The following is a 27694-nucleotide window of genomic DNA, read 5'->3' on the forward strand; positions in this document are numbered from 1 at the left end:
GCTATAAAGATTACCCTTAAGTGCTTGCAGAAGCATTAAGGAAGTAAAGCAAAGTGTTTATGATGCAATATTGTGTAAGGGTGTTACACAAGTGACAATTGACAATTGAGATTGCGCATGGTTTCCGACAAAACCATAATCAAAACACACTAGGATGGTTAAGATACCATTGTGGCAATGTTAATTAAGAAGTAGATTTTCTAGAATCGTTCTAGGCAATAAAGAACAATGAGAAATGTTTATAACGAAAATTGAGTACACTTGCAATCATGAGATGTGCAAGAGGATGAGTCCCGCACACTGTGAAAACAGTGGGAGCTATTCTTAGGCTAGAGGACCTATGTCTTGATTGAATCTCGACACGTACTCAGAAAGTTTTGTGATGCAAATGTATACATTACAAAGGAAAATGAGTATGTAGTAAGGTTGAATAAGGTACAAGAAGTTGATAAAACCTACTAACCAAAGCCTTCTCAAAGGCTAAACATGATGAGTCATGTCATTTCAACTGAATTGAAATGAACAAACTACATACAAGATCAAATTAGATTGTAGAACATGAAATAGTAATCAAGCATTGACTATTCATATGTGATAATCGCATTTGTCGTTCGAGTTTTACTTTAAAACTCTTTTATTATACTTTGTTACATCCAAACGGGTTGTAGAGACAATTGAACCCCGTTAAAGTGAACACGGATTAGCATGGTATTCTCCCATAGTCACTTGTATGAGGTGACGTCTCGAAGTGACTAGAGTGTGATGCGATTGATGGCAAGTTCAAGTGCCATAGAGTCATGTGAGATGACTAGTCGATCACATAGGCAGACTGTTAGGAACACTTTGTCGGGCAGTGACCGCTTATAGAGTTCTGGCAAATTTATAAAGCCTGGTCGTGGCGAGAGCTACTATAGTATTCTAATGAGTCAATTCTTTTGACTAAAGACTGTTCGCCTAAGATGGCACAGTTTCAGATTAACTTTGATTTGTGTTACTACGACCTTCGTAAATGGGGTCAAATGGGCATATTTTGGGTTATGATGGCTGTGGCTAAACGAAGGGAATAAGTGCGATAGGAATTGTCCACCCTCTTGTCAGGGTTAAAACAATATCTCAGGGCCACTCGAGGAGTAATTAACTGGAAATGCGTGGCCACGCTCGGAAGGTATCCAGAGTGGATAAATCCGGTCAATCAGTTATTCTCCAGATCGAGGAAACCACTCTCGATATGATCACTTGCAAGTACGACCCGAAAGACACCTTGCATTGAGTGGGAGATAGTAATAGGACAAGAGAATTGGTGACGCACACTTGTCGAGGATAAGTGGGAGATTGTTGGGAAATGTGTCCTCAACAATAGTGCGATCATATGATTTAAATATCATTATTAAATCTCATTTCAAGAATACGGAAGGGATGATACATTACATATATAGTCAACTGGTCCACACATATCGGTAATGATTGGCTGGCTAGAGTTTGACATTACTGTCGTGCGACGGTGGTGATCAGTTGATCCCTTGAGGTCACACCTAAAGGACGATTCCCTTAATTGAAAAGGTTAATTAGTTGTATACCGATACAGATTAATTAATTCCTTAAAATTGAACAATTCGATTTGTGAGAGAGAATATTGATATCTTATTGTAATGGGATTAAATAAGATTTATTTTAGTAATAAAATGATTTGTTGCTAAAATTATTTATTGTTTGAGAAACAATAAAGATAAGAATGAATGGTTAATTATAATTACAATAAGTTGTGAATTATAACTATATGACCCATTTTATTTATGTGATCAAGTATCACTTGTCAATTTGTTGTATGTAATTTAATTAATTCATGAAATGATATTTATGTGATAAATATGCATTAAATTGATTAATAACATGTATCATACTACATGTGACATATTGTGTGACAAATGACAAATTGACAAAATAAAATGGTAGTCCATTTTAAGTAATGTACCGAAAATGGAGGGTGTGTTAGTGGGTTTTGGTTGTTTTATTTTAATTGATAAAATAAACATAATGATGCCTACCTACAACTAGTCTTACACATCTTACACACCTACTATTTTTTTGAGAAGAGTAAAAGGAAAAGAAATGATGCCATTTGAGGCTCCAAAACCGTGACACTCCCTCTCTTTATGGGTTGTTGGTTCTTTTCTTCTATTCTTACACTACCATTCAATTAACATGCAAGTGTTCATGAATATTCTCTCTTCTCTCTCTTTAATCTTCATCAAAAAGATGAGATTTTAATCCAAATTGTTCATGTAAGATTACTAATTTTATCAAAGTAATATATGACTATTAGTAATCAAATTTAAGGTAAACCACAATATAAACATCTAGTACATGTTAGTTTGTGGGATTAAGGGATTGTCTTGGGTGCTACTAATTGGAGAATCTCTACTTTGGGATTTTTGTATGTTCATCCATTATTGGAAAGCTCAAGAACTAACAAGAAGGAGATCTTGTTGGTGCCCAATATGACCGAAATTATTATGGTGAGAAAATGTTTTCTTATCTTCTTTTATTAAAGTTTGCATGCATAAAATCCACCTTTAATTTTATGACAAATTAATTTTAACATATATGAGTATGTTAGTATGTATATATATCTACATTTCCTTCACTAGCTTCATTAGGCTTAGCTTTGGTGAATGTGGGAGCTAGCTTCTTGCCCTTTCTCCCATTCTTCTTGAACTTCCCCTTACTCTTAGTGCTTATGTTAAGCACATCCTTGGGAGGGTTCACATTTAACCCCATGTCCCTCTCGGCTTGCACAAGTAACTTGTGCAACTCCTCAAGAGACACATCCTTGTCTTGCATGTTGAAATTCACCCGGAATTGCACATATGCCTTGACTTTGGACAAGGAGTGTAGAATCCTATCTACGATGAGTTCTTTGGGGATTTCAACCTTTTGAATTTTCAAGGTCTCGACAAGCTCCAATAGTTTGAGCACATGAGGGCTAACCTTTTGACCCTCTTTGAAGTCGAGATCAAAGAATGCCGCGGCCGCCTCATATTGGACGATCCGCGGAGTTTGTGAAAACATGGTCACAAGTTTGGAGTAAATCTCATTAGCATTGCCCATTTTAAAGGCTCTCCTTTGGAGGTCCGCCACCATCGCAAATATCAAGACATTTTTCATTGCGGCGGACTCCTTTTGGTAAGCCTCATATGCTTCCCTAGTGGCCGCGGTGGACCTAGTGGAGGGCTCGGGTGGAGAGGCCTCGGTAAGGTAACGAAGCTTGTCGCCACTTTCGGCGGCTAATTTGAGTTGGGCATCCCAATCGGAGAAATTTGACCCATTCTTTTCAAGTTTACATCGATCCATAAAGGATCGGAGCCATGACGAACTAGCGAGAGGTGTAGCATTAGGAGTTGGTGTTGGTGTTGCCATTTGTTATGAAAAAGAAGTGGTCTACAAAACAAAATATAAGGAGTAAAACAATTGTCGTTTTAATAATAATACTCGTAAAAATGTATGATTTAAACAAGTTTTATGCATTTTTCTAGTGACCTCTACCCAACTAGATAAATGATTCCAAGACCCAAATTCATATCGATTTAGGCACGGTATGGCCGATGAAACCTTTATCAATATAACTCGGTGGATTAACGTTTTAATCGATTCTACTTTTAGAACTCTTGGTCGATAAAATTACTCTAATAATTATCTATAGCCCGGAACACATGCAACTACGGTCGCGAATACTTCCGTTGAGCTCAATCCAAATTTCGAATAAATGTGTCCATGATCCAAATCCATATCAACTTGGGCACGGTATGGCCGATGAAACCCTCATTAACATGAACTCGGTGGATTAACACTCATCACCCACTTCCCCTACGTAACAAGGTTTGTACCCCGGTAGGGCCGAGTGCACTCCCTCGCGAAATAGGTTTTCATGGTTTCTACTATTTGGTAAGGCTATGTCTCAATTGTTTGTTTTAGCGAGAGGTCATGTCAATTTATTATCTATCACGTTTTAAGTGAACTAAAGCGGTGAACTACGATAATTCTAATTGACACGGTCGATAAACTCGATAAAATAAAGATGCATGTTTTAGTTATGGCGATTTAGCGATGCATGTGACATAAAATAAAATGCAAGCATAAAGATAAATAAATCCTAGTATGGCCTTTCCTAAAATAGAAAAACTATTTAACTATTACATATTCGGAAACCAACTCCATTGGTCCCTTGAACTTCGGCTGTGGCACGCATCTCGAGGTAACACCGTCTTTATGTATCGCCATTCTTGAAGAAAACCGTCTTTGGGAACTCCGGAATGAATAAAATTACATAATAAATTACATAATTTCCTATTATACATTTGTAACTAAAATAAAAATAAATCTATTAAATTACAAAACGGTGATACGAGATCACAATAAAATTACAACCAAATCGATATTCCCATACATTTCGGGAAATACCAATTAAAATCTAAGGCCATACTAAGTAAAATTACATAATTCAAAATTACATAAATCAAAATTATGACAATCATAAAGAAAAATGCAGCATTATAATATGTAAGAACATGCTCAATTTTATGCTAAATCGCCTTTATTTAGCCAATATCGTATATTACTCGGTTTTTACGGATTTGCGTGATTTCAATATTTTATAATCACAAAAATTACATAAATTCACATTTATGCACTAGTTAATTACCCTAACCACTTAGGACTCAAAATTTAGTCTTCACTAATAAATTGACCATAATTAACTTATATTACTAAAATTGTCCATTAATAGTCCAAAAATACAAAAATAAGCTATTAAACTTCAAATAAATCACAAAATTTCAAATAAATTCAAAATTTGAAATTTAAACTCATGAACATTCTGGAAAAATACCATGACACTCATAATGTTCAAAATCTTAGGTTAAAAATTTCGAAATTTTCCGGAAAAACAATGTTGCGGTTTATCGGTTTCTAATAAAATAATCATAAAAACATGGAAAAATTATATTCATAAACTTTTCAATTTTAGATCTGAAAAATATAATAAAATGCAATATTAGACGTTTTTCCTAAGTCATAGATTATGTTTTATTAATTTTACACTAACAATGTCACTATTTATGCTATTTTTCTTCAAAAATCCATAAATCATGCGAAAAGACTTCTTTATAGCCAATTATTTTACACACATCTTTTAAAATTGCATGTGACAACATATTAATTTCCTATGACCAGATTCGAAATTTAACTCATATTAACCTATTTTTCACTTAAAACCGAATTTAATAATGAAAAATCCATTTTTCGAGCATAACAAGTCCGAAAATTATGAAATTTTACAGGTTATCTCAAAATAATATATGTGACAACATATCCAAAAATCATTGAAACATTCGAAGTATAGCTAATTTTAGACCGAAAATGACATTTTTGCTCATAAAATCATATTTAAATGCCATTATTGTATAATATGAACAATAAAAATCCGTAAAATTAACCAAAATATCCTAAAACATTTTAGGACCAGAAATATTAACATGCATGAATTAATTTCGTGATATATCATAATAACACAAATTTTACAAGTTTTATTTGTTATTCTTATAACTCGGAAAAACTTTTAACCGATTTGCATGCAAACAACCATGGCTCATGATACCGATTGAAAGAAATGTAGATCTATATACATACTTACATACTCATATATGTATAAATTAATTTGTCATAAATTAAATATGGAACTTATGCATGCAAACAAATGATAAAATAGAGGAGAAATCATGTCCTTACATTGGTGATTTCGGTTTAATGGGCACAAGAGAGATCACCTTTCTCTCTTGTTCTTGAGCTTTCCCTTATGGAAGAACCAAGATCCAAGTATAGGATCTCTCCCTAAGCTTAATACCCAAGGCTTTCTCTTAATTCAAATTAATATTATAAGTACTAGTATAATATTAATCTAGTAGAAAATTGACCCAAAATTATTATGAACACTTAATAATTTCGGTATTATGGAGAAGAATAAGAGAGCTTTTTATCTCTCTAGAAATCTTAATTTTGGATAATGGTTGAATGAATAATACACTAACTAAATCAAAGTAGTGTATATGAAAAAATATAAGACAAAACCTTTGCCTTTCTTTCTTGGAAAACCGGGTGGGAGGAGGTGTTTTGGGGAGCCAATGCATGCCCACATTTGTCTTCACAAGGTTTAATAGGGTTGCATGGCTACTCTTGCTTTTAATCATTATGTTTACCACTTATAATATAAACACAATATTAAGCCTAATACTCCTCCATTTTCGGCACTTTAGTTAATATGGATTCCATATTATTTTTGTCAATTGTCAATATGTCACATGTCACATGTCACATAAATTTGTTATGTATTTTTAACATATTAAAAACAACGTATTAATAAAAATACGTCACATACAAAAATCGACTTAGTAATTTCATAATTACTTGTGCCAAAATATTTTACCAATTATAAATCGTATTTATAATAATTCATTCAAATTTAATTGTTTCTATACACAATAATTTCATCCGAGTAATGATACAATTCAATTACTCAGACCGTATCTTATTTGATCACATTTCAATATGATACGTAAATTTTACTTCCTAAATCGTCCGTCAATTTTCAAGTAATTTAATTAACTCGTAACATTATACGATTAATTAAATAATCAATTAAGAGTGTTACCCTATAGGTATGACCTAGGGGGTCAACTGATCACCACCGTCACACAACAGTAATGTCAAACTCTAGTAAGCCAATCATTACCGATATATGTTGACCAGTTGACAGTAAAATATTACTTCCCAATTGTATTCTTTATAATGAGACTTAAACATGTGATCATCATGATCAACAGTCGTGATCGCATTATTGTCGGAGGACACATATTCCAACAAAGAAGCGATTTTAAATCATGAAATCGTGTTTGTGACGGCATAGACGATGTTTGTGAGCAACTAAACTCAAAATATCAAAATAAAAACACCAATTTCAAATTACACAAGCTAGGGATTCGAAATTTGGGTAAGTTCATACCATAAATTGATAATAAATTGAAGAAATTGGTTAGAAACTTTACCTTGATTGAGGGTTTGAGCAAGCAAGAAAGAAAAATCCACAAGCAATTACCAACAAATCACCCAAGAGTTTTGAGAGGGAATGGGTTTTGAAGTTTTTAGGAGTGAAAGAATGAGATGGGAGGCGGAAATAAGAAAGAAGAAGAGGTTATAGGGTTTTTAGAGCAAACCGACTGAGTCACGATAAAACCGTACTCGGTCGAGTATCGGGTTCACTCGGCCGGGTATGGACTACTCGGTCGAGTATTCGGATTGCTCGGTCGAGTATCCAGAGATCAGTAGCGAGGCTAAACTGACTTACTGGGTACTCGGTCGAGTGCTACTATACTCGGCCGAGTGTGGCCTACTCGGTCGAGTATAAGCTATACTCGATTGAGTTTAACTGAACAAAAGCGAAATTTCAAATTTATTGAACCTGCAAAACAAGTAATGATGTTCGGAGTTCCATACAATCGAGCTCGTCACCGTTAGAACTTAATTCTACCACATCAAAGTGCAGCACACACAATATAACCACTGCTAAGTCAGTCGACGAACAACATACGTTCCCCATATCAATTACCGCAAACAATTGCGTCACGACTAACACACACGACTAAGCTTCGCTACACAACCTAAAAATATCAATCTATAACGCTATAGCATCACACCTGATGATGTATCCCTACACACATACTACGAAAGTCTCAAACAATACTTGTCATGCACGAAATCTATCATGTTCAATTGCAAAAATCTATGGTCATCCACCATCTTACTCAAATCATATCGTTCTTTATCATGCACCCAACAAATCACAAACTCAACTACTCAAAAGCATTAGACTCACATTACTACACGAATTACAGCTAACAAATACATATGACATACACTCATCAGGGAACTACTCCTATTATCTACCCCTTTCCCTGTGGCTGGCTTAAGCATGCTTGGTACCGGGCTTTTGAGGTGAGGGCGCCTTCTCACCCAAAACCGACAGAAAAGGGCTCCCAACACACATACACCAGGTTCATTTAATTTGACACCCTATCTTCATTCGGTTCATTGGTTCAGGTTTCAAAATCGTCGCTCTGATATCACTTTGTAACACCCCCGCACACCAAGATGCCTTACCAAGGACCATCCCAGTGTATGAAGGTGTTACCATCTCGATCACCCGAGGTAGTAGATCAAATAAACAATAGAAGAACATTTATATTATAATACTTAAGCTTTTACAACCAAACTACATAACGTGATACAAAGTTGTTAGGCCTGGAAATCCACAGACGTCCCTGATCAGTATCTCACCTTAACCTGACTATCAGGGTGCCAGGACGTCAGGCTATCAGGACACATGAAGACAGGCGCCAGGCCATGGAGAGGACAACGGTCAAAATATCAGGACGATATCAGACCAAGAACTAATATTATAAGAGGAATATACGCGCAGCATTGAATAGGAAGATCTCGCAATTAATACAGCAATTAAGGGCGTGATATTTGGAATTATTGCGGGTAATTAAGGAAAATATTCCGCATTAATGCCAGGATCAAAGCAGCCGTTCAACGAGAGCTTATATAAGGAACCCTTGGAAATCATTTGAGGACACAACAAGAGAAGATAGTATACAATATATTCTCATATCATTCTTAGATAATTACGTCCATTTGTGCAAAATATAATACAATAGTGAAATCCTCTCCTGGCTTGGTGCCCGTGGTTTTTTCCCATTTAAGGGTTTTCCACGTACAAAATCCTTTGTCTTATTACTGTTATTTTTACTATATCTGCAGCTTTATATTTCACCCTGACAACCTGACTTATAGACCAACTAGAGCTAGTTAACCCCACTCAAATCTACCCTGACCTGATTTCGCCTTGCGCAAAATCTACACAAAATAATTGGCGCCCACCATGGGGCATCTAGCTCTTTAAATCCTTTTTTCTCATCTCACAAAAATTCAAAAATCCTACAAAAATGGGCCAGCCTACCATTGAAGAACAATTGAACGCAGCTCTTCAACAAATCGCTGAGTTGGAAAGCTTGAAAGAAAAAGTGGCACAAACTGAAGCAGAAATCCTGCAATTAAGAGAATCTGAGTCAGCTCTGAAACAAAAATTAGAAAAAACCCAAGGAGCAGGCTCTAGATTCCAGCCAGGAACCCCATTTGCACCAATCATCAAAAACATCGATTTTTCCAGTTTTGGGAGCCCAAGTGGTTCTAAATTTATTAATATTGATGGTGATGGTGAACCAAATAATGACAATGAAAACCCTGATGAATCAGCAGCAGCCATCATGATGGCAGTAGTTCAGGAGATCAAGAATCTTAATGAAAAATTCGACAAGATACCTAGAGTACCTACCAGCATGGAAGAAGCTGCCCCTGACAGCTATGCTGATTCACCTTTCATAGACGAAATAGCAAAAGTAGATTTACCAAAGAAGTTTGTGGTCCCATCCATGAAAATCTATGATGGAACCTCAGATCCACAAAATCATGTGGCTCACTACAAGCAAAAAATGCTGGCTGCATCTATTCCCAGCGAATTCAGACAAGTTTGCATGTGTAAGGGATTTGGAACGACCCTGACCGGCCCTACTCTACAATGGTACATCAACCTGCCAACTGGGAGCATCCATTCCTTCGCCAACCTGATCAACAGCTTTAACCAATAGTTTGCGAGTAGCAGGGAGTTGGAGAAACGATCCAGTGACCTTTACCGAATTACACAGAAGCCTGATGAAACTCTCAGGACATTCCTTGCAAGATTCAACAAAGAGAAAGTATCCATTCCCAGATGTGACGTTGGAACAGCAGTGGAGGCATTCAGGCAGGGGTTGCTACCACACAGTGACCTATACAGCGAGCTCACTAAGTATCCCTGCCATACCTTCGAAGACGTCCAGGCCAAAAATCTTGCTTTTATCAGGCTAGAAGAAGACAAGAGCTACAAACTTGGATCACCCAGTGGACCAAAGGATTATGAAAAGAGCAATAGGAAGAGCAACAAAGAAATAATTACAGGCCTACTCCATATTCTAGGCCAGACCATTCATAAGTTAACCTGGCTCATGAGTATCAAGGTAAGGCTAAAATTTTTCCACCTATTTCCGAACATAACTTCAGTGTTGATATTGCAGGATTAATCCAGAGACTTGACAACATGGAATCAGTAGTCAAATGGCCCAGGAAGTTAGAAAATCCCAACCCTAGAAGGGACAATTCCAAATGGTGTGAATTCCACATGGACATTGGACACACGACGGATGACTGTTTCACCCTGAGGAAAGAAGTGGCTTATCTACTGAAATCCGGATACTTGAAAGACCTGATCAAGGCGAAAGGCAGGAATGCGAACCAGGGCAAAGAGGATCAGGAGCACAAGCAGGATCGCGGCCTCCCTCCACCACCTCTAATATACGAAGTAAAATTAATATCTGGTGGATCAGAAATCTGCGGCCTGACCAGTTCAGCAGCAAAAAAGATAGCCAGGACGCCAAGGACTGTCTCACCCTGCAAACCAGATCATATCCCAATAATCACTTTCAACGATTGTGACCTGGTAGGTATTCCTAATGTTCATCATGATGGCCTGGTAATTTCTATACAGATTGGAACCGCCACAGTAAGAAGGATCCTGGTATATGGGGGCAGCTCAGTAAACCTGATCATGCTTGACGTGCTGAAAGCCATGAAAATCAACGAGGACCAAATCACCAAAAAATCCAGTGTTTTGGTGGGATTTAGTGGAGAAACCAGGAGCACTCTAGGAGAAATCCACCTCCCAACCTACGTTGAAGGAGTCTCATCTTATGAGAAATTTGGAGTCCTTGATTGCCTGTCATCTTACAACGCGATCTTGGGTAGACCCTGGATTCATAATGTCAAGGCCGTATCATCAACCTATCACCAGTGTATCAAAATACCAACAGACTGGGGCATAACCACAGTCAAAGGGGATCACAAGACAGCCCAGGAATGCTACACAACAGCCTTGAAGCCTTCCAAGGCAGGTAAGTGCCTTGCATAGCAATTACAGTACCCTGTCAGGAGCACTTATGTAGCACCTCCCAGAATGGAAACAGATCAGGTAATCCTGGACCCTGAGTACCCTGACAGGTATGTTTTAGTAGGATCTGACGCCCCAGATAGTGTCAGGCCCGAAGTGGTAAAGTTTCTTAAAAATAAATCATCTTGGTTTGCTTGGTCACATTTTGATATGACTGTAATTAGTGCTGATATAATTACACATAAACTCAATGTTGACCCATCTTTTAAGCCTGTACAACAGAAAAGACGAAAATTTGCAGCTGAAAGGAATGCCATAATTAATTAGGAAGTGGAAAAACTCTTGGATATGGGAATGATCAGGGAAGTAATGTACCCTGAGTGGCTGGCTAACGTAGTTGTTGTGCAGAAAAAGAATGGAAAGTGGAGAGTCTGTGTAGACTACACTGACCTGAACAAAGCTTGTCCCAAAGATCCATTTCCTTTACCCCATATTGATGCCATGGTAGACGCCACAGCAGGCCATGAGATGCTGACATTCATGGATGCTTCCAGTTGATTCAATCAAATAAAGATGCACCCTGCCGACCAGGAAATCGCATTCATTGAGGCAGAGGCATATATTGTTACACTGCCATGCCTTTCGGCCTGAAGAATGCAGGGGCAACGTACCAGCGCCTGGTCAACATGATGTTTAAAGACCAAATTGGTGATATCATGGAGGTGTACATAGACAACATGGTGGTAAAATCCAAAAATGCAGAAGACCATGTGAAGCATCTAGAAATAGCATTCGAAATATTAGAGAAATACAACATGAAGCTCAACCCCGCAAAATGCCACTTCGGAGTCTCTGCAGGCAAATTTCTTGGATACATGGTCACAAAGAGAGGCATAGAAGCCAGCCCTGAACAGATAAAAGCTATCCTGGAACTACAGTCACCCAAATCTGTTAAGGATATCCAAAAATTGACAGGCCGGGTAGCTGCCCTGAACCGTTTCATATCAAGATCCTCTGAGAGGTGCAAAGCATTTTACAACCTCCTCAGAAAAAATAAACAATTCTAATGGACGGATGAACATGAGACAACCATTCAAGACTTGAAATCTTATCTATCATCTCCACCCTTACTGGCTAAACCAGAGAAGGGAGAACCCCTGTCAGTATAATTATCTGTTACTGACACAGCAGTCAGTGCAGTCCTAGTAAAAGAACAGGATGGCCAACAACACCCGGTTTATTATGTAAGTAAAAGCCTGCTGGATGCTGAGATGAGGTATGGATTACTTGAGAAATATGTTTTAGCTTTGATTATGTCATGTACTAAATTGCGACCTTATTTTGAAAGTCACCCAATTATAGTCAGAACCAACTTACCCATAAAATCTGTCCTACGTAAGCCTGGATTATCACGCAGGATGGCCAAATGGTCAGTGCAAATTAGCGCATACGATATCTCCTTTGAACCCAGGGCAGCGATCAAATCGCAGGCCCTAGCAAACTTTGTGGCTGACTTTAGCCCTAACCTGGAACCTGACTTGAAAAAAGAGGTCAACCAATTAGAAAATAAAACCCCAGATCAAGAATGAACCCTTTTCATAGATGGGGCATCCAACGCCAAGGGGACAGGGTTAGGATTAGTGCTCAAATCACCACAGGGAGATATGTTAGCACAGGCTATAAGCTGTGAGTTCAAAGCTACAAACAATGAAGCAGAATATAAAGCTCTGATAGCAGGCTTAAAGGTATGTCTAGACTTCGGTGTTCAAAACCTAAAGGTAAAAACTGATTCACTTCTAATTGTTAATCAAATAAAGGGAATTTATACGGCTAAGGATGCAAAAATGATTTCGTATTTAGAATATGCAAAAAACCTTACCGCTAAATTTGCTTTATTTGATATAGATCAAATATCAAGAGACCTGAACACCCAGGCTGATGCTTTGGCCAGCCTAGGTTCAAATTTTACCCCTACAGTTTTCGATAAAATACCAATTGTTCATTTATTAGAGCCAGCCATCAGTAAGCCTGAACAAGTCAACCCTATCACACAGGATAGTAATTCTTGGACCAAACCCTATTATGATTGGTTTCTCCGAGGAATATTACCTTAGGGAAGACACGAAGCAAGGGCTTTTAAAATTAGAGCTTCAACTTATGCTATTATCAATAACACTCTATTCAAGAGATCGCAGGCTGGACCATACCTGAGATGCTTGGAGCCTGACAAAGCCAAACTAGTACTTCAAGAAATACATGATGGACACTGTGGTAACCACAAAGGAGGAAAGAGCCTGGCAAGTAAAGTTCTCGGGGACAGGCTACACATCGCCTACACCGACGGCCGATGCTCGGAATATTCATCAAAATGCAAAGCCTGCCAAGTCCATGCACCAATCATACATCAGCCATCTGAGCTCCTTCATTCAATTTCCGCATCCTGGCCATTCATACTGTGGGGCATGGATATTGTGGGAAAACTGCCCGTAGCTCCAGGATAAAAAGTGTTCACGTTGGCTATGACTGATTATTTCTCCAAATGGATTGAGGCTGACTCTTTCAGGCAAGTAACTGAAAAAGAAGTAATATCCTTCATCAGGACAAACATCATTTGCAGATATGGTGTCCCATCAGAAATATTATGTGATAATGGAACCCAATTTGTGGGGAAAAAGACCCAAGCATTTTGCCAAGAATGGAATATCAACCTGGTAACGTCAACTCCTGGATACCCAAAAGCTAATGGTCAGGCTGAATCCAGCAACAAGGTAGTCATAAGCTGCCTAAAAAAGAAGCTAAAGAGAAGACGAGGCAGATGGGCTGAAGAACTTCCATTAGTACTATGGGCAGACAGGACAACTCCAAAGACATCAACAGGCCAAACACCTTATTCCTTGGTGTACGGCTGTGAAGCTGTCATTCTGCGAAATACAGTGCCAACATCAAGGTACAACCCGAACAATGTAGAAGCAAACAGAGACCGATGCAAGATAACCTGGTACTAACAGAAGAGCTAAGAGATCTTTGCCAAAATCGGGATGGCATCATACCAACAAGCAGTTGCCAGGACTTACAACAAAAATGTCAAAATCAGAGTCTTCAGGGAAGGAGACCTCGTATTACGCAAAGTTTTTCCGAATAAAAAAGAAAAATCAGCAGGCAAGCTGGCCCCCACATGGGAAGGCCCTTACTTAATTGATTCAATTGTTGGCCAGGGAGCATACAGGCTCCAAACACTAGAAGGAGAAATGATCCCAAGATCCTGGAATGTAACCCATTTAAAATTATTCCATATGTAAAGACTAGATCAGGCTACAATCAGGTACAAACTCATATCATTACTCAACCTGATGTGCTACCTGAAAAATTACGTGTTTTACATGCTCTGTATGCAACTCATATCTATATATTTAACTATCCCATTTTCTCTCACTTTTTGAATCCTGAACAATTATACATGATAGATGTTTATATGCATAAATATTCAGGATTGAGGGCTACTCTACTATATATCAATTTTTGAAACAAAACTTTGCACTTAACTGTGCCTGACGAGTTGGTAACCATCACCGGATACAGTAAATGTCAGGACCAATCAGGCATGAAATAATTGCCTGACCTGACTAGGTTTCCGCCAATGTTTACAAACTAGTGGGACGCAAGCAAGACAGGTGCAAGGGTGTTCTCTCCCAACCATCAGTCTAAAAGCCCTCCTGACAGGCCGAATACCAAGCCCTCCAGTCAGGCAGGGGACATAAGCCCTCCTGACAGGCTGGTTTTCCCACCCCTTCAACCATTATGGCAAAAAACTATACTTGGTTGAATTACTCACGACGGTTCAAATAACAGAACAAATCGAAAATGCATTGCAGGTTAACCAAACAAAAATTTGGACAGGTCCAACAGGATTGGAAAAAGCAAAACTCACAGGCTCAAGCAAAGTCAAAAAAGCAAATTCATCCAAAAAAGGCCACCGTGCCTATATTAATAAAGCCCTTACCCCTGGGGCAAAGGCACCAAAATATTCATAGAGGCCAGGGATAGTCTCCCCGACCTGAATAGAGACAGAAAAAGAAAATAAAATTGTTCGTCAAGGGACATCCCCCCTGGATGGGCCAAATACCAACTAAGAAAATCAAACTACTGCTTCTCCTTGGAAACAGTACCACTACTTCCACCCATGGCCGGATCAGCATCAACATCTTGCTCCCCTGGAGAGTCCACCTCTTGTTCATTTCCCATGTTATGCAGGTCAGGATACTTTGAAGCAGCAAAAGCCATCTCAGCTTCAGGGTTCCATTTTTCCCTGGTCTCAACAGGCTCTGACATGGCAGCAACCTTCCACTTAATATAGAAATAGAGGGAAGCATCATCAAGCTTGAACTCTAATTCATCCCTCTCCTGGGTGAGCTCTCGATTTCTATCCAAAGCTTCCTGCAAGAGCCGCTTACTTGAATCTGGCTCAGCCTTAGCAGCATCCTTCTCAGCCTGCACCCTCACCAAGTCAAGCAGACTTTAGCGGCCGGGTCGGCCGTGCAAAATCCGTTCGAGACTTGACCTATCATAATCCGATCTCATCAGATCAATCCTGGCTACCAAAAAAGTAGCCTGATAGGCGTTATGGAGACAGGCCGCAACACCCTGACAAAAAACAGAAAGAATAAATAAGGATATTATACCCCAATAATAAAAAAACCCAAACAAAATGCACAAAATACACATAATAGTAAAGATAACATACCTCCCTCACAGCAACCAGGGCGCCTGCCAAAAGGCTGACTGAATGATCCACTGAAGCAACCGCGTGGGTAACAGTTTCAATAGGGTCAAGGGTGAGCATGACATCTGACTTAGAAGCAGCATAATCCCTAATCTTCACCTTGGCAGCCTCCATATTGTCCACCCTGGCTCTCACTTCCCTGACCGGGGCAGAAATGTCAACATCTTCAATTTTTCTTTTCTGGGCTGCTGAACTTGTTTCAGCAGGGACATCAGGTACAGTAGTGACCTTGGGAGCAACAGGTTGTTCGGTTAAATCGATAACGGGCTCAGCATCTCCGCTTCCCTGGGAGCCTTCCTCCTTGATCTTAGCCAACCTGGCTGAGAGGTCAGCTATACCAAACCTGGCAAGGCGAGTAGATGACCTGTTGGCTACAACACGAAACACTATATTAGCAATATAAACTAAACATCACCAGGAAGCCAGAGTAAGAAGAAAAAAGAAGTTAAGATAGACTTACTGCCTGAGGTAGTGGCACTAACAGCCCTTGAAGATTTACCCACCCTGGCAGTACCATCAGCCTTCAGACAACGAGGAAGATGGCCAGCCCCACAACAGAGAGGCCAAGACCTCTCCAAAGGAGGAATAGCAAGGAAAGCAGAAATATTGGCGATGGGATACTCAGTTTCAGTAACCCAATCATCGACTGCACACAAAAAAAGTATGATTCAATATGAATTTCATTTTATTTTTACTAACGAGTAAAACATGCAGGGTAAAAGAACGGCTAAAAAACTGACCAGCAACGCAAGCTTTATAATTTAAATATGCCAGATCAGGACGCACAGAATTGGTCCTGACAAACATGTACCCAGCAGCCCAGTTCTTATCATGGCCGCTATCCAGATTGCTCAAAAGGGGAGTAGTAGAAGCCCTGACCTTAAAACTTATATGGCCAGGGCTATTGGTTTTGACAGCATAACAAGCTTTCAGATCATCAAGGGAAAACGAGATATTGTGTTTTTTACAGAGGTACTCAACGGAACAAACAACCTTCCACACCATAGGCATCAACTGATAATATGGAACACCAATCTCCTTACTAACCTCAACCATAAGAGGGGAAAAAGGAAGCTTACAACCTGCCCTGAAAGCCCAGTCGTGAATACAGAACCAACCAGGACACGCCCAGTCAGCCCGGATAGGAGAATTCTTAGGGATCCAGACTTCAGAATCAGCAGGGATGATCCCCTATCCTTCAACACCTTTTCAAACTCAGGCTTCAAGCGGTTTGCAAGAGACTGATCCTCATTTAAAGCCTTCATAGGCTTGAACTGGAAATCACCATGGAAAATTGAGATCATCTCCAATGGAGAATCACTCGGCTTATTGATCGTGGAAGGTTGAGGAGCAGAAGAAAGAGGCAAATTCTCAGAAGAAGTTTCCTCAGGATTCTGGGAAGGAGGAGTTCCAGGAGTCGCTGCCCTGGTAGACTTCTTTTTTGCGGCCATTATTGATAGATTATGAAGACTGATTCAATATTAAGGAACTGGAAATTAAGGAGAATTAGAGAAGAAGATTATTAAGAAAGAAATAAGGGAGATTATTCTGATGGAGTTTAACTTAATGAAGTGAATGGGTATTTATAGTAGATTAAATTAGGGTTTCAACCGCAAGTGGAAGGATAATCATTGAAGAGGTTGCAACAAAATTTACACGCGTCATAAACTGAAGGAAGTAGCCGTTACAGGAACTGACTAGGCGTAGTTCAACCGTTGGGTAATTTTCCAGAGATTAAAGTTATCTCCTTATTTTTTTGTCCTGACACATTGAAAATAAGGAGATAAGGGGCAATTGTTAGGCCTGGAAATCCACAGACGTCCCTGATTAGTATCTCACCTTAACCTGACTATCAGGGTGCCAGGACGTCAGGCTATCAGGACACATGAAGACAGGCGCCAGGCCATGGAGAGGACAACGGTCAAAATATCAGGACGATATCAGACCAGGAACTAATATTATAAGAGGAATATACGCGCAGCATTGAATAGGAAGATCTCGCAATTAATACAGCAATTAAGGGCGTGATATTTGGAATTATTACGGGTAATTAAGGAAAATATTCCGCATTAATGCCAGGATCAAAGCAGCCGTTCAACGAGAGCTTATATAAGGAACCCTTGGAAATCATTTGAGGACACAACAAGAGAAGATAGCATACAATATATTCTCATATCATTCTTAGATAATTACGTCCATTTGTGCAAAATATAATACAATAGTGAAATCCTCTCCTGGCTTGGTGCCCGTGGTTTTTTCCCATTTAAGGGTTTTCCACGTACAAAATCCTTTCTCTTATTACTGTTATTTTTACTATATCTGCAGCTTTATATTTCACCCTGACAACCTGACTTATAGACCAACTAGAGCTAGTTAACCCCACTCAAATCTACACAAACAAATGGGTTGTCGCCGAATCAAACAAAATAAAAGTTGGTTTATGATTAACAAGGAAAGTAGTCAAGTACTAGTGACGACTTGGGCATCATCCTCAGCCGCCTGTTTTCCCATCATAAAGAGTTTGCCGTTGTTCTTCTGACCTCCCCCATGGAAAGTAGTCGCAAATGTAGTAGGTTTAGCCACCGAATTCTGAGTCACACTGTTGCTCTTGCTCTGATAGGATCCACCATTGTTGCGGTTATAGCCGCTATTGTTGTTGCTCTAACCTCCCTCGTTGTTCCATGACCCAGCTGGCCTGTTACTCGCCAAACTTTGGCTCGGAGTTTGCGAATAATTCCCTTGATAAGATCGCGAAAAGCCTACTCCTCCTCCTCCAGCACTCGTACACTTAAACCTTTTGTGGCCTATCCCGCCACAGTTGAAGCATTACAGATTAGAGTTGTCGCTTGTACTCCGACCACTTCTTCCTCATACACAAGATCCCCCACTAAAGCTATATCCTCCAGAATAAGCCCTAGCCTGGTTATGGTTGCCACGCTTATAGCTCGATTGATTGCCACCCTCACTCTCAGCTTTCTGTAGATACCCATATCTGTCGATATTGGCATTTATAGAAATCCCGTCAAAACAGTCGATGGTGATAAGACAACATGTATTTGCTAGTTGGCATTGTCATTATTTGGAGTTCGTTTTACGATATGGAATGGGCGTCGTCGATGAAGAGTTTTATTAATGATATTTAATTTAAACGTTCTAATTCTTATTTAATTTATATGATGTTTAAATTAAGGGTTTTAATTCATTTATTTTGAATTTATTTTCTCAAGTTTATTTTATTGAAAATAAAATTAATATTTGTTTTGAAAAATAATTTTATGAGTGTATTTGATTTTAAAACTCATTTATTTTAATGTGTGATTTGATTTGAAAAATCGATTTCGAAAGTTGAAAACTCGTTTTAATCACACGATTTGTGAGCTCGTTTTATGCTTGATTTGGGCTCGATTTTCGACGCACTTTCAACCCAACTTCCTCTCCCATAACCTGCGTTTGATTCTTAGCCAAATCCTACCCCAAACCCTTTGTTTAACCCACCGAAATCTCGTCCCAAACATTCCCCCAACACAGCCCAATTCCTTCCTTTACCCGTGTTTGTATAGCCATCGAAAGCCCTTCTAAACCGACTCAAACTAGGTCCAAACCCGCAACCCATCACCACTAACTCGTGCTCCACATTACCCATAATGACCCAGCACCTAGCCCACCTCGAAACGCTTCCACAAGTCCATCCAAAATAGGCCCCAAAACGAAACAGCCCACGACCCCTTGTTTTCGTTCAGCTCAAACCCGAGTCTAAAACCCTCTCCAAACACCACTTAAGCCCGTGCCCATCAACACCCTACCATACCCTAGTATCCCTACCATATTCCTACGCCTTTCCCACCAAGAAAAACCCACATACAACCCCTAACAAACCCCCCCAAAAAGCTGCTGGACAACAGCTGTGCAAAACAGAATCATTCCCGTCTCCCTATAAATACCCCCTTCGAAAGCATTCGAAATCTCTTCACCAACTCCGTAACTTTGCTCCTGGAAGATCTCCACATATCCTACTAACATTCCATCACAACTCATGAGCCAAAGAAACCATAATTGCCTCTCAAAACTCTCGACAAAACTGGGACAACCAAACTGAGAAATAATTTGTGTCTCCCTCTAAACACCCTTCGTTCAACCATCAAACCTCCATTAATACTCGAGTTTCTTGCTCCAAATTACTTCCCAAGTCTGTTTTCAAAACCAAATCCTTTTTCAAAACCCATCCTTGGTTCAATGTTTTCGAAACAAATAGATTGCCCACCCCTTATTTTCGAAATTTCTGGACCTAGTTAGGTCCAAATCTTTAAACCACTTTTCAATCCCGAACTTTTGAACCTACCTCTTTTGAAAAAAGAATCATTTCCGAGTCGAAGTGCTGCCGAATTAGGATTAGAATTTTGACCATATCAAGCTTTTTATAAAACGGCATGCTGCCCATTTTAAAAGCTTATTTCGATTCAATCCTTTTCAATTTCAAAATCCATTAAACCATAATCCAAACCTAACCCAAATCTAGAATAGAGTTTGAGTTAGTTGGGTCAAGTCCAGTCTAGTTGCTCTAGTTTAAGCCATGTTTGGTTTTATCTAGGGTTCAAGTGAACCAAGCTTGTCTAGGCTAAAACACAACCCTAGTGGGTTACCTAAGTCACCTCTTAGGTCCAAGTCAAGTAGGTCGACCACTTGGTCAAAGTCTAAGCCACAAAAACACCCCATCTAAGACACTATGGGGCGTCCTCTTTTCCAAACCAATGAGCCATGTCTTGTTTCGATCACGTTTTAGTCACACCAAGTCTATGTCAAGTTTATGCTAAGTCTGTATCAAGTCTATGTCTAGTCCAGTCTAAGTCCAAGTCTAAGTCAGTTCAGTCAGGTTTTAGTCCTAGTTAGGTCTAGAACCCCTCTCCTACACCTTAACCTTGCACAAGTGAGTCACTTAGCTCAGTTCCTAGGTCTAAGTCTGTCTTTGAGTCAGGTCCGAGTCAAAGGTCGAGTCCTTTTTGCGCAGGGGTTTGATTCAAATTTTTGATTAGTTCGAGGTTTCTTTGTAGAAAGGCCGCCCCAAACCAGAAAAATATCAACGGAAGCACTATTGGCTAAGATAAACGACACTTTGGAGCTGCTTACAACTCGCTTGGCTGCAGTTGAGACTAAGGTAGGTGGGGAGGCGATTCAAGCTTGTGGAAGACCAACTGAAGCTCTCTCAAGGGGAGAGCATCCACTACGAGAATACTAGGGCTTATGCCCCAATCCAGGAGGAGCTTCCTAAGAACTTTGTGCTCAGACATCCATAAATTCAAAGGAACTGAAAATCCTCTGCAACACATTAGGTCCTATAAGGAGCACCTTGCTCTGAAGAGTGTGCCTGCGAGCATGCTAACTGCTATCTTTGCCCAATCCTTGGAGGAACATCCAAGGGCATGGTTTTACAACCTAGATCTAAAGAATTACCCCACATTCAAAGATCTAACTACTGAATTCTGTAGGCATTATGCTGACAATGCCGAAATCCAGACAACAATGAGGACTCTCGAGGTTATGACCGAGAGAGAAAAGGAATGCTTTACTGATTTTCTGGCTCGCTGGCGCGCTGAAAGCGTGAAATTGACCAAGAAACCCAAAAAGGTCGATATGGTCGATAAGTTTGTAAAAAATCTGCAGCTAGCTTACCGTAATGAGCTAAAATATCAAAACTTTAGCACATTCAAAAACTTGACTCAAATTGGGAGGAAAATCGAAGATGACCTCCGTACGGCGGAGTTTTGTAAACCCAAGGGATACCCTGGGGCTTCCTCCTCTAAATCGAAAGCAACTACCAGTGCTAATCATGTTCAAGCTATTAATTTCCTGGGAGGAACTTCCAAGAAACCACAACGCTCTACTCCAAGAGTGTTTACTGACATTGGGTGTACTTATACGTATGCCCTTGAAAGACTCAAGGCCCAAGGGAAGCTAAACCCTATCGGCCCAACTCCTGAACCACCCTTGGAACAACGACCCAAGTGGTACAGGCCGGTGTGCCTACCACTAAGGGAAGGGGCACGATACAGAAAAAAATTTCTGCCTCAAGCATGAAATCTAAGATATGGTTGAAAATGGAACAATCTTAATACCCACTGTGAAGCCTAATAATGTCACCAATCCATTTGGGGATCATTCAAATGCGGTGTTCGTCAAAGACAACATCGATGTGTCCCACCTAATCCGTCCTATATGTCGCCTAAATGGTTTCCTTATGGGAAACACTTCATTGATTGTTCTAAATATCTCCCAAGCATAGAGAACAAAGTTCGATTTGGGGATTTTGCCATCGACTGCACCCCTTACATTCTCAGAAGTTCCAACAAAATCAATGGCATCTGGGATGATGATGAGGATGATGTGTACCTTGAGAAGGGCGCAGCAATCCCCTATACTCGGGACGAAGTCCAAAAGCTAAGGAAAGAGGCTCTCGAGTCCAATCACTTGACACGAGTTGGTCGCCCATCTCGAGTGCCAGATGATGATTATGAGTCTGAGTCTAATAAGAGTCTTAGGGTTGAGTCTAGAGAATCGAGTGTTGAAAACACCCCTTCCCCAGTCTTTCCTTTTAATGTACCTCCCCCTAGCTCCGGTATTCCGGGGCCTGTCCCGAATACCACCCCCATTGCGCCACTGGCCTCTGATCAGTTGGCCCAAATGTTAGCGCATTTCGCGCAGTTTCAAATTAATAATAAGATGAACCAGTTTGCTTACGGCTCGTCTCCTTTACATCGCAATGCCATTTCTGAAAATGTTTGTTTTAATAATGACTTTAAGAATGAGGCTGGGAAGGGACAGGTTGAAGAAGAGAAAGAGGAGATAGTACCGCTTCCGCAATTGGTTAAGGGGTTGGAGGAATATGACCAAAGAAACTCTGTTATCGAAGATGCAGAAACCATCAATGTAGGAACCACCTTAGAACCCGGAGAACTCAAAATAGGTACCACTCAAGATCCTGCAGAAAAACAAGGGTTCATAGATTTACTGAATGAGTTCAAATATGTCTTTGCATGGTCTTATAGAGACATGCCAGGAATCGATAGGGAAATTGAAGAACACAAAATCCCAATCAGGCCAGGGTTCAAACCAATCAAACAAAAATTACGTAGAATGCGTACTGAGTGGTCTTTGAAAGTCAAAGAAGAAGTCGATAAACAACTCAAGGCTGGGTTTATTAAAGTATCCGAGTATTCAGATTGGGTAGCCAATGTAGTACCAGTACCTAAGAAGGATGGGAAAGTCCGTGTGTGTGTGGAATTTCGGGATTTGAACAAAGCCAGTCCAAAAGATGATTTTCCATTACCTCACATCGATATCTTGGTTGACAATACCGCGAATCATGCCTACTATCTTTCATGGATGGGTATGCCGGATACAATCAGATAAAGATGACCGAGGAAGATATGTACAAAACCGCGTTTATCATGCAATGGGGAACCTATTGTTACACGGTAATGCCGTTTGGGTTGATAAATGTCGGGGCAACGTACCAAAGAACCGCGACAACGTTATTACATGATATGATGCATAATAAAGTCGAGGTGTATGTTGATGACATGATTGTGAAATCAAAGGAACGTGACGGTCATCCAAGGGCCTTACGAAAATTCCTTGAAAGATTAAAGAAATATAACATGAGGTTGAACCCTCAAAAATGCGCCTTATATGTTACTTCCGGGAAGCTCCTGGGTCACATCGTCAGTCACCGTGGTATTGAGATTGATCCTTTGAAAATCAAGGCCATTATGGAAATGCCTCATCCCAAAACTGAGAAAGAAATTCAAAGTTTCCTGGGTCGAATCCAATATATATCGTAGTTGACAATGATATGTGAACCGATCTTTAAGAAATTGTAAGTCGGAGAACACGAGATGTGGGGTGACGAATGTCAAGCCGCATTCGACAGGATCAAAGAAGTTCTGTCTGCTCCACATGTGCTTAGTCCACCCATAGCCGGATTGCCACTATCCTTGTATCTAACCGTAACAGATACCGCGATGGGAGCAATGTTGGCCCAAACTGTGGAAAAAGAAGAAAGGGCAATTTACTACTTCAGTAAAAATTTCTTAGAATATGAAGCTAAGTACACCACGTTAGAAAAAACATGCCTAGCCCTTGTCTGGGCAACAACGAAGCTGAGACACTATATGTTGTGTTATAGTGTCAGTATATACTCCAGAATGGATCCAATCAAATATCTGTTTGAAAAACCAGTATTAAATGGCAGAATGTCGAGATGGACTCTCATGTTAGCTGAATTCGATCTTTAGTACGTACCCTTGAAAGCAGTGAAAGGACGGGCTGTCATCGACTTCCTCACTGACATTCCAATAGAGGAAGACAGTGTTACGGACATGTGGTCTTTCCCAGATGAAAATGTGGTTCATGTCGAAGACGAAGTATGGGATCTTTATTTCGATGGAGCATCGAGTAGCATGGGATATGGGGTCGGAATCCTCCTCATTTCACCAAAGGGAGAACATGTACATGTATCCATCAAGTTAGATTTCCTCACCATCAACAATGCTGCTGAGTACGAAGCATGCCTACTGGGTTTGCGCAATGCTATCAGTCTAAATATAAAGAAGTTACTGGTACATGGTGACTCATATTTAGTCATTAACCAAGTAACAGGGTTGTGGAAGATCAAAAGTAATAGTCTGGCACCTTACCAGGCTAAGATAGAGGAATTGGAAAAGTATTTCGAGGAAATACACTATGTCCATTTACCCGGAAAAGAGAATTCATTCGCCGATGCTCTGTCTAAGTTGGCAGCCTTGGTTAACATCCCAGATCATATAGACAGCATGCCACTATGTGTCGAACGAAGATCGGCACCATAATACATAAATGAGATTAATGGCACTGAGGAAGATGAGATCGAACCTTGGTACACATCAATCTTGAAATTCAAAGACACAGGAGAATACCCTGACAACCTCGATGCTCTGGGAAAGCGAGCATTACGGATGCTCTCGACCCAGTTCGCCGAGGCTAATGGAGGGCAAATATACAAAAAGACCGCGTAAGGTGTCTTGTTGCGATGTATTGATCAAAAGACAGCGACCAAAGTCATGGAGGAGGTTCATGACGGGGAATGGGGAACCCACATGAATGCTCACATGTTGACTCATAAGATCATGAGACTTGGTTATTACTGGACCACAATGGAAGTAGATTGCCGACATTATGTTCAACATTGCCATAATTGCCAGATATTTGCAAATGTACAGCATGTACCACCCTCTATGCTATATACCATGACATCACCTAGGCCTTTTTCAACCTGGGGGATCGACATTATCGGAAAGGTCAACCCTTCTGGGTCAGAAGGACATTGTTTCATTTTGGTCGCAATCGACTACTTCACGAAGTGGGCAGAGGCCAAGTCTTATAAAGTGCTAAAAGCAAAGCAAGTAGCACAGTTCATTCAAAATGAGATCATTTGTCGATATGGGACACCCCACGAACTCATCAGTGATAACGGGACCCATTTCCAAGCTGAAACGGAGGTTATACTCGAAAAGTATAAAATTAAGCACCATAAGTCATCACCATACAGGCCACAGACAAATGGGGCTGTAGAAGCTGCCAATAAAACACTTACAGCCATTTTGAGGAAAATGTCTGATAACTATAAAGATTGGCCAATGAAGATACCCTTTACCTTGTGGGGATATAGAACTTCAATCAGAACAGCCACAGGGGCAACCTCGTACTACTTCATTTATGAGATGAAGGGAGTTCAGCCCATAGAACTAGAGATACCATCCCTAAGAATATTACTTCAGAGCCAAGTTCCTGAAGCAGATTGGGTCCAAGCTAGATATGACTCTTTGGTTTTACTGGATGAACGACGCTTGAACGCGTTGTATCAGGTTCAACTCTATCAGAAAAGGATAGAAAGTGCTTTTAATAAGAAGGTGAAACCTAGAAAAATCAAATAAGGAGATTTGGTGTTGAAATCGGTTCGTGCACTACTGCCAGTAGACCCGAGGGGAAAATTTAAACCAAATTGGACAGGCCCGTATTTGGTGAAAAGAATTCTGACAGGAGGAGCGGTTTGGCTGACTGATCTAGATGGAAATGACTTTTCGAATCCGACAAATATGGATCAGTTGAAAAATTACTATCCCTAAAGATCTCATTCTCAAATGTTATGAAATAAAATTCGGATTGCATTTGTATTTGAGTCTAGTTTCAAAGTCTGACATTCGTTGTCTCTGTAATATGAAATATGAACTACGAACCCGGTTTGATTCTGTTGAAAAGCAAATACGTAGGCAACTCTTTAAAAGAGTACAACCGAAACAATGTAATTCTAAATGCAAAACTGGGAATTTCTAATAAATAATATTTCCTTTATTTATTTCAATAATTCCAGGCGAAGTCCATAGTGTCTAAACCATATAATAATAATAATAAAACATAATATAATAGCTACATATCCCTCATATAGTCGAGTCATGTTAACCATCACGAGACTAAGTCTCACCCATCTTCACTCTAGCCCGTTTCTTCGGAGGAACTGCACTTTCTTCATGCGGGCCAAATCTGTTTTTTGCACTTGGTCGGGGACCCAACCTCTCAGCGAATGTCGGACCATCATCGGCCTTTACCCACAATCTTTTCCAAACACTTGAGAGCTTAGGATCATCTTTAGGGTTTTTGTCAGTCTTAGGTTCAGACTCGGTCACAGTTAAATTCATTTCAAAGAATGCTCGATTTTTGAGGCTTTCCTCATAGTACTTCCAGTCTACAACATCATCCTTCTGAAGTTTCCTTCTGATTTCGGGGGAAGTTTATTTGACCCATCTTAAGTATGAAGGAGACACCCATGTCGAGGCCGTAGCACCCTTCAACCGGATTTTTGGCCTTCTTCATCCCTTGCGCGTATTTTTTGTTGTCACATTTCGAAAGTCGGAACGACTAATTTACATTTCTACCCTTATCAAGTCAATTGTTTGAGTTAAAACCCGTACACACTTACGACTTTTTTATTTTTATTTTTGGTAGCGGGCTACGCCCACGTCAGTCACGAGTCTCACCCTTTTGTCGCATTTCAAAATGCAAATCGAGTCTACCCTATCCTTTCCCCTTTGAAAATCGGGATTTTAAAAACTTTTTTTAAAGATCGATGATAATTTCCATTTCCAAAATGCTTATCCGGGTCGATGGCCCATTTTCAAGTCCATTTTCAAAATGTTTATCCGGGTCGATGACCCATTTTCATTTCTGTTTTCAAAATTTCCATTTCCATTTCCATTTTCAAATGTCTATCCGGGTCGACGACCCATTTTCAAATCCAATTTCAAAATGCTTATCCGGGTCGATGGCCCATTTTCAAAGCCTTTTTCAAGGATCGATGATCCAAATAGCAATACATCCCCAACATGAAAATATTTTTCAAAATCCAGGCCTAAGGCCCATTTCAACAATGGTTGTTTCAAATCCAAGCTTCAGGTCGATGACTCGGTTTATCAAAATGTTTCAACTTTCAAAGATCGATGATCTAAATATGTACTTATACGATAATATGATTATTGTTGTATTTGTTTTCCATGTTTCGAATGTAACAGGAAATGCTTCAACTGGGGGCTCTAAAGGCTTCGCCTTTAGACCCATTGCAACTGGGGGCTCTGAAGCCGTTGGCTTCAGAGACCATTATCAAAATCAACGGATGACATCCACAATCCAAATAAAATCAAATTCAAATCGATCCAATTCAATACAAAGTGGAGGAACTCCACAGCTGAAAGCAAAGTTTTGAAGGAATGGTAACCTCATTTGGAAAACATCATTCC

The 27694-nt window shown here is 39.9% G+C and overlaps 1 protein-coding gene across 1 annotated transcript; it reads left to right on the forward strand.

Annotated features, from left to right (window-relative positions):
- Positions 1-23761: 23761 nt before the first annotated feature.
- Positions 23762-24733, forward strand: LOC141648709 (uncharacterized). Its single transcript, XM_074457430.1, has 2 exons — positions 23762-24052; positions 24161-24733. Exons 1-2 carry the CDS (start codon positions 23762-23764, stop codon positions 24731-24733), a joined length of 864 nt encoding a protein of 287 aa, XP_074313531.1.
- Positions 24734-27694: the final 2961 nt, after the last annotated feature.

The sequence above is a fragment of the Silene latifolia genome, chromosome 3 (assembly GCF_048544455.1).
Source record: "Silene latifolia isolate original U9 population chromosome 3, ASM4854445v1, whole genome shotgun sequence".
Lineage (NCBI taxonomy): Eukaryota > Viridiplantae > Streptophyta > Magnoliopsida > Caryophyllales > Caryophyllaceae > Silene > Silene latifolia.

What these genes read in the sequence shown, in the direction of transcription:
- LOC141648709 (XM_074457430.1), top strand. Translation starts at nt 23,762, where the DNA reads ATGTGGGGTGACGAATGTCAAGCCGCATTCGACAGGATCAAAGAAGTT. An exon ending in ACTATATGTTGTGTTATAGT is followed by an intron (nt 24,053 to 24,160) that starts GTCAGTATATAC and finishes TTCGATCTTTAG; the next exon opens with TACGTACCCTTGAAAGCAGT.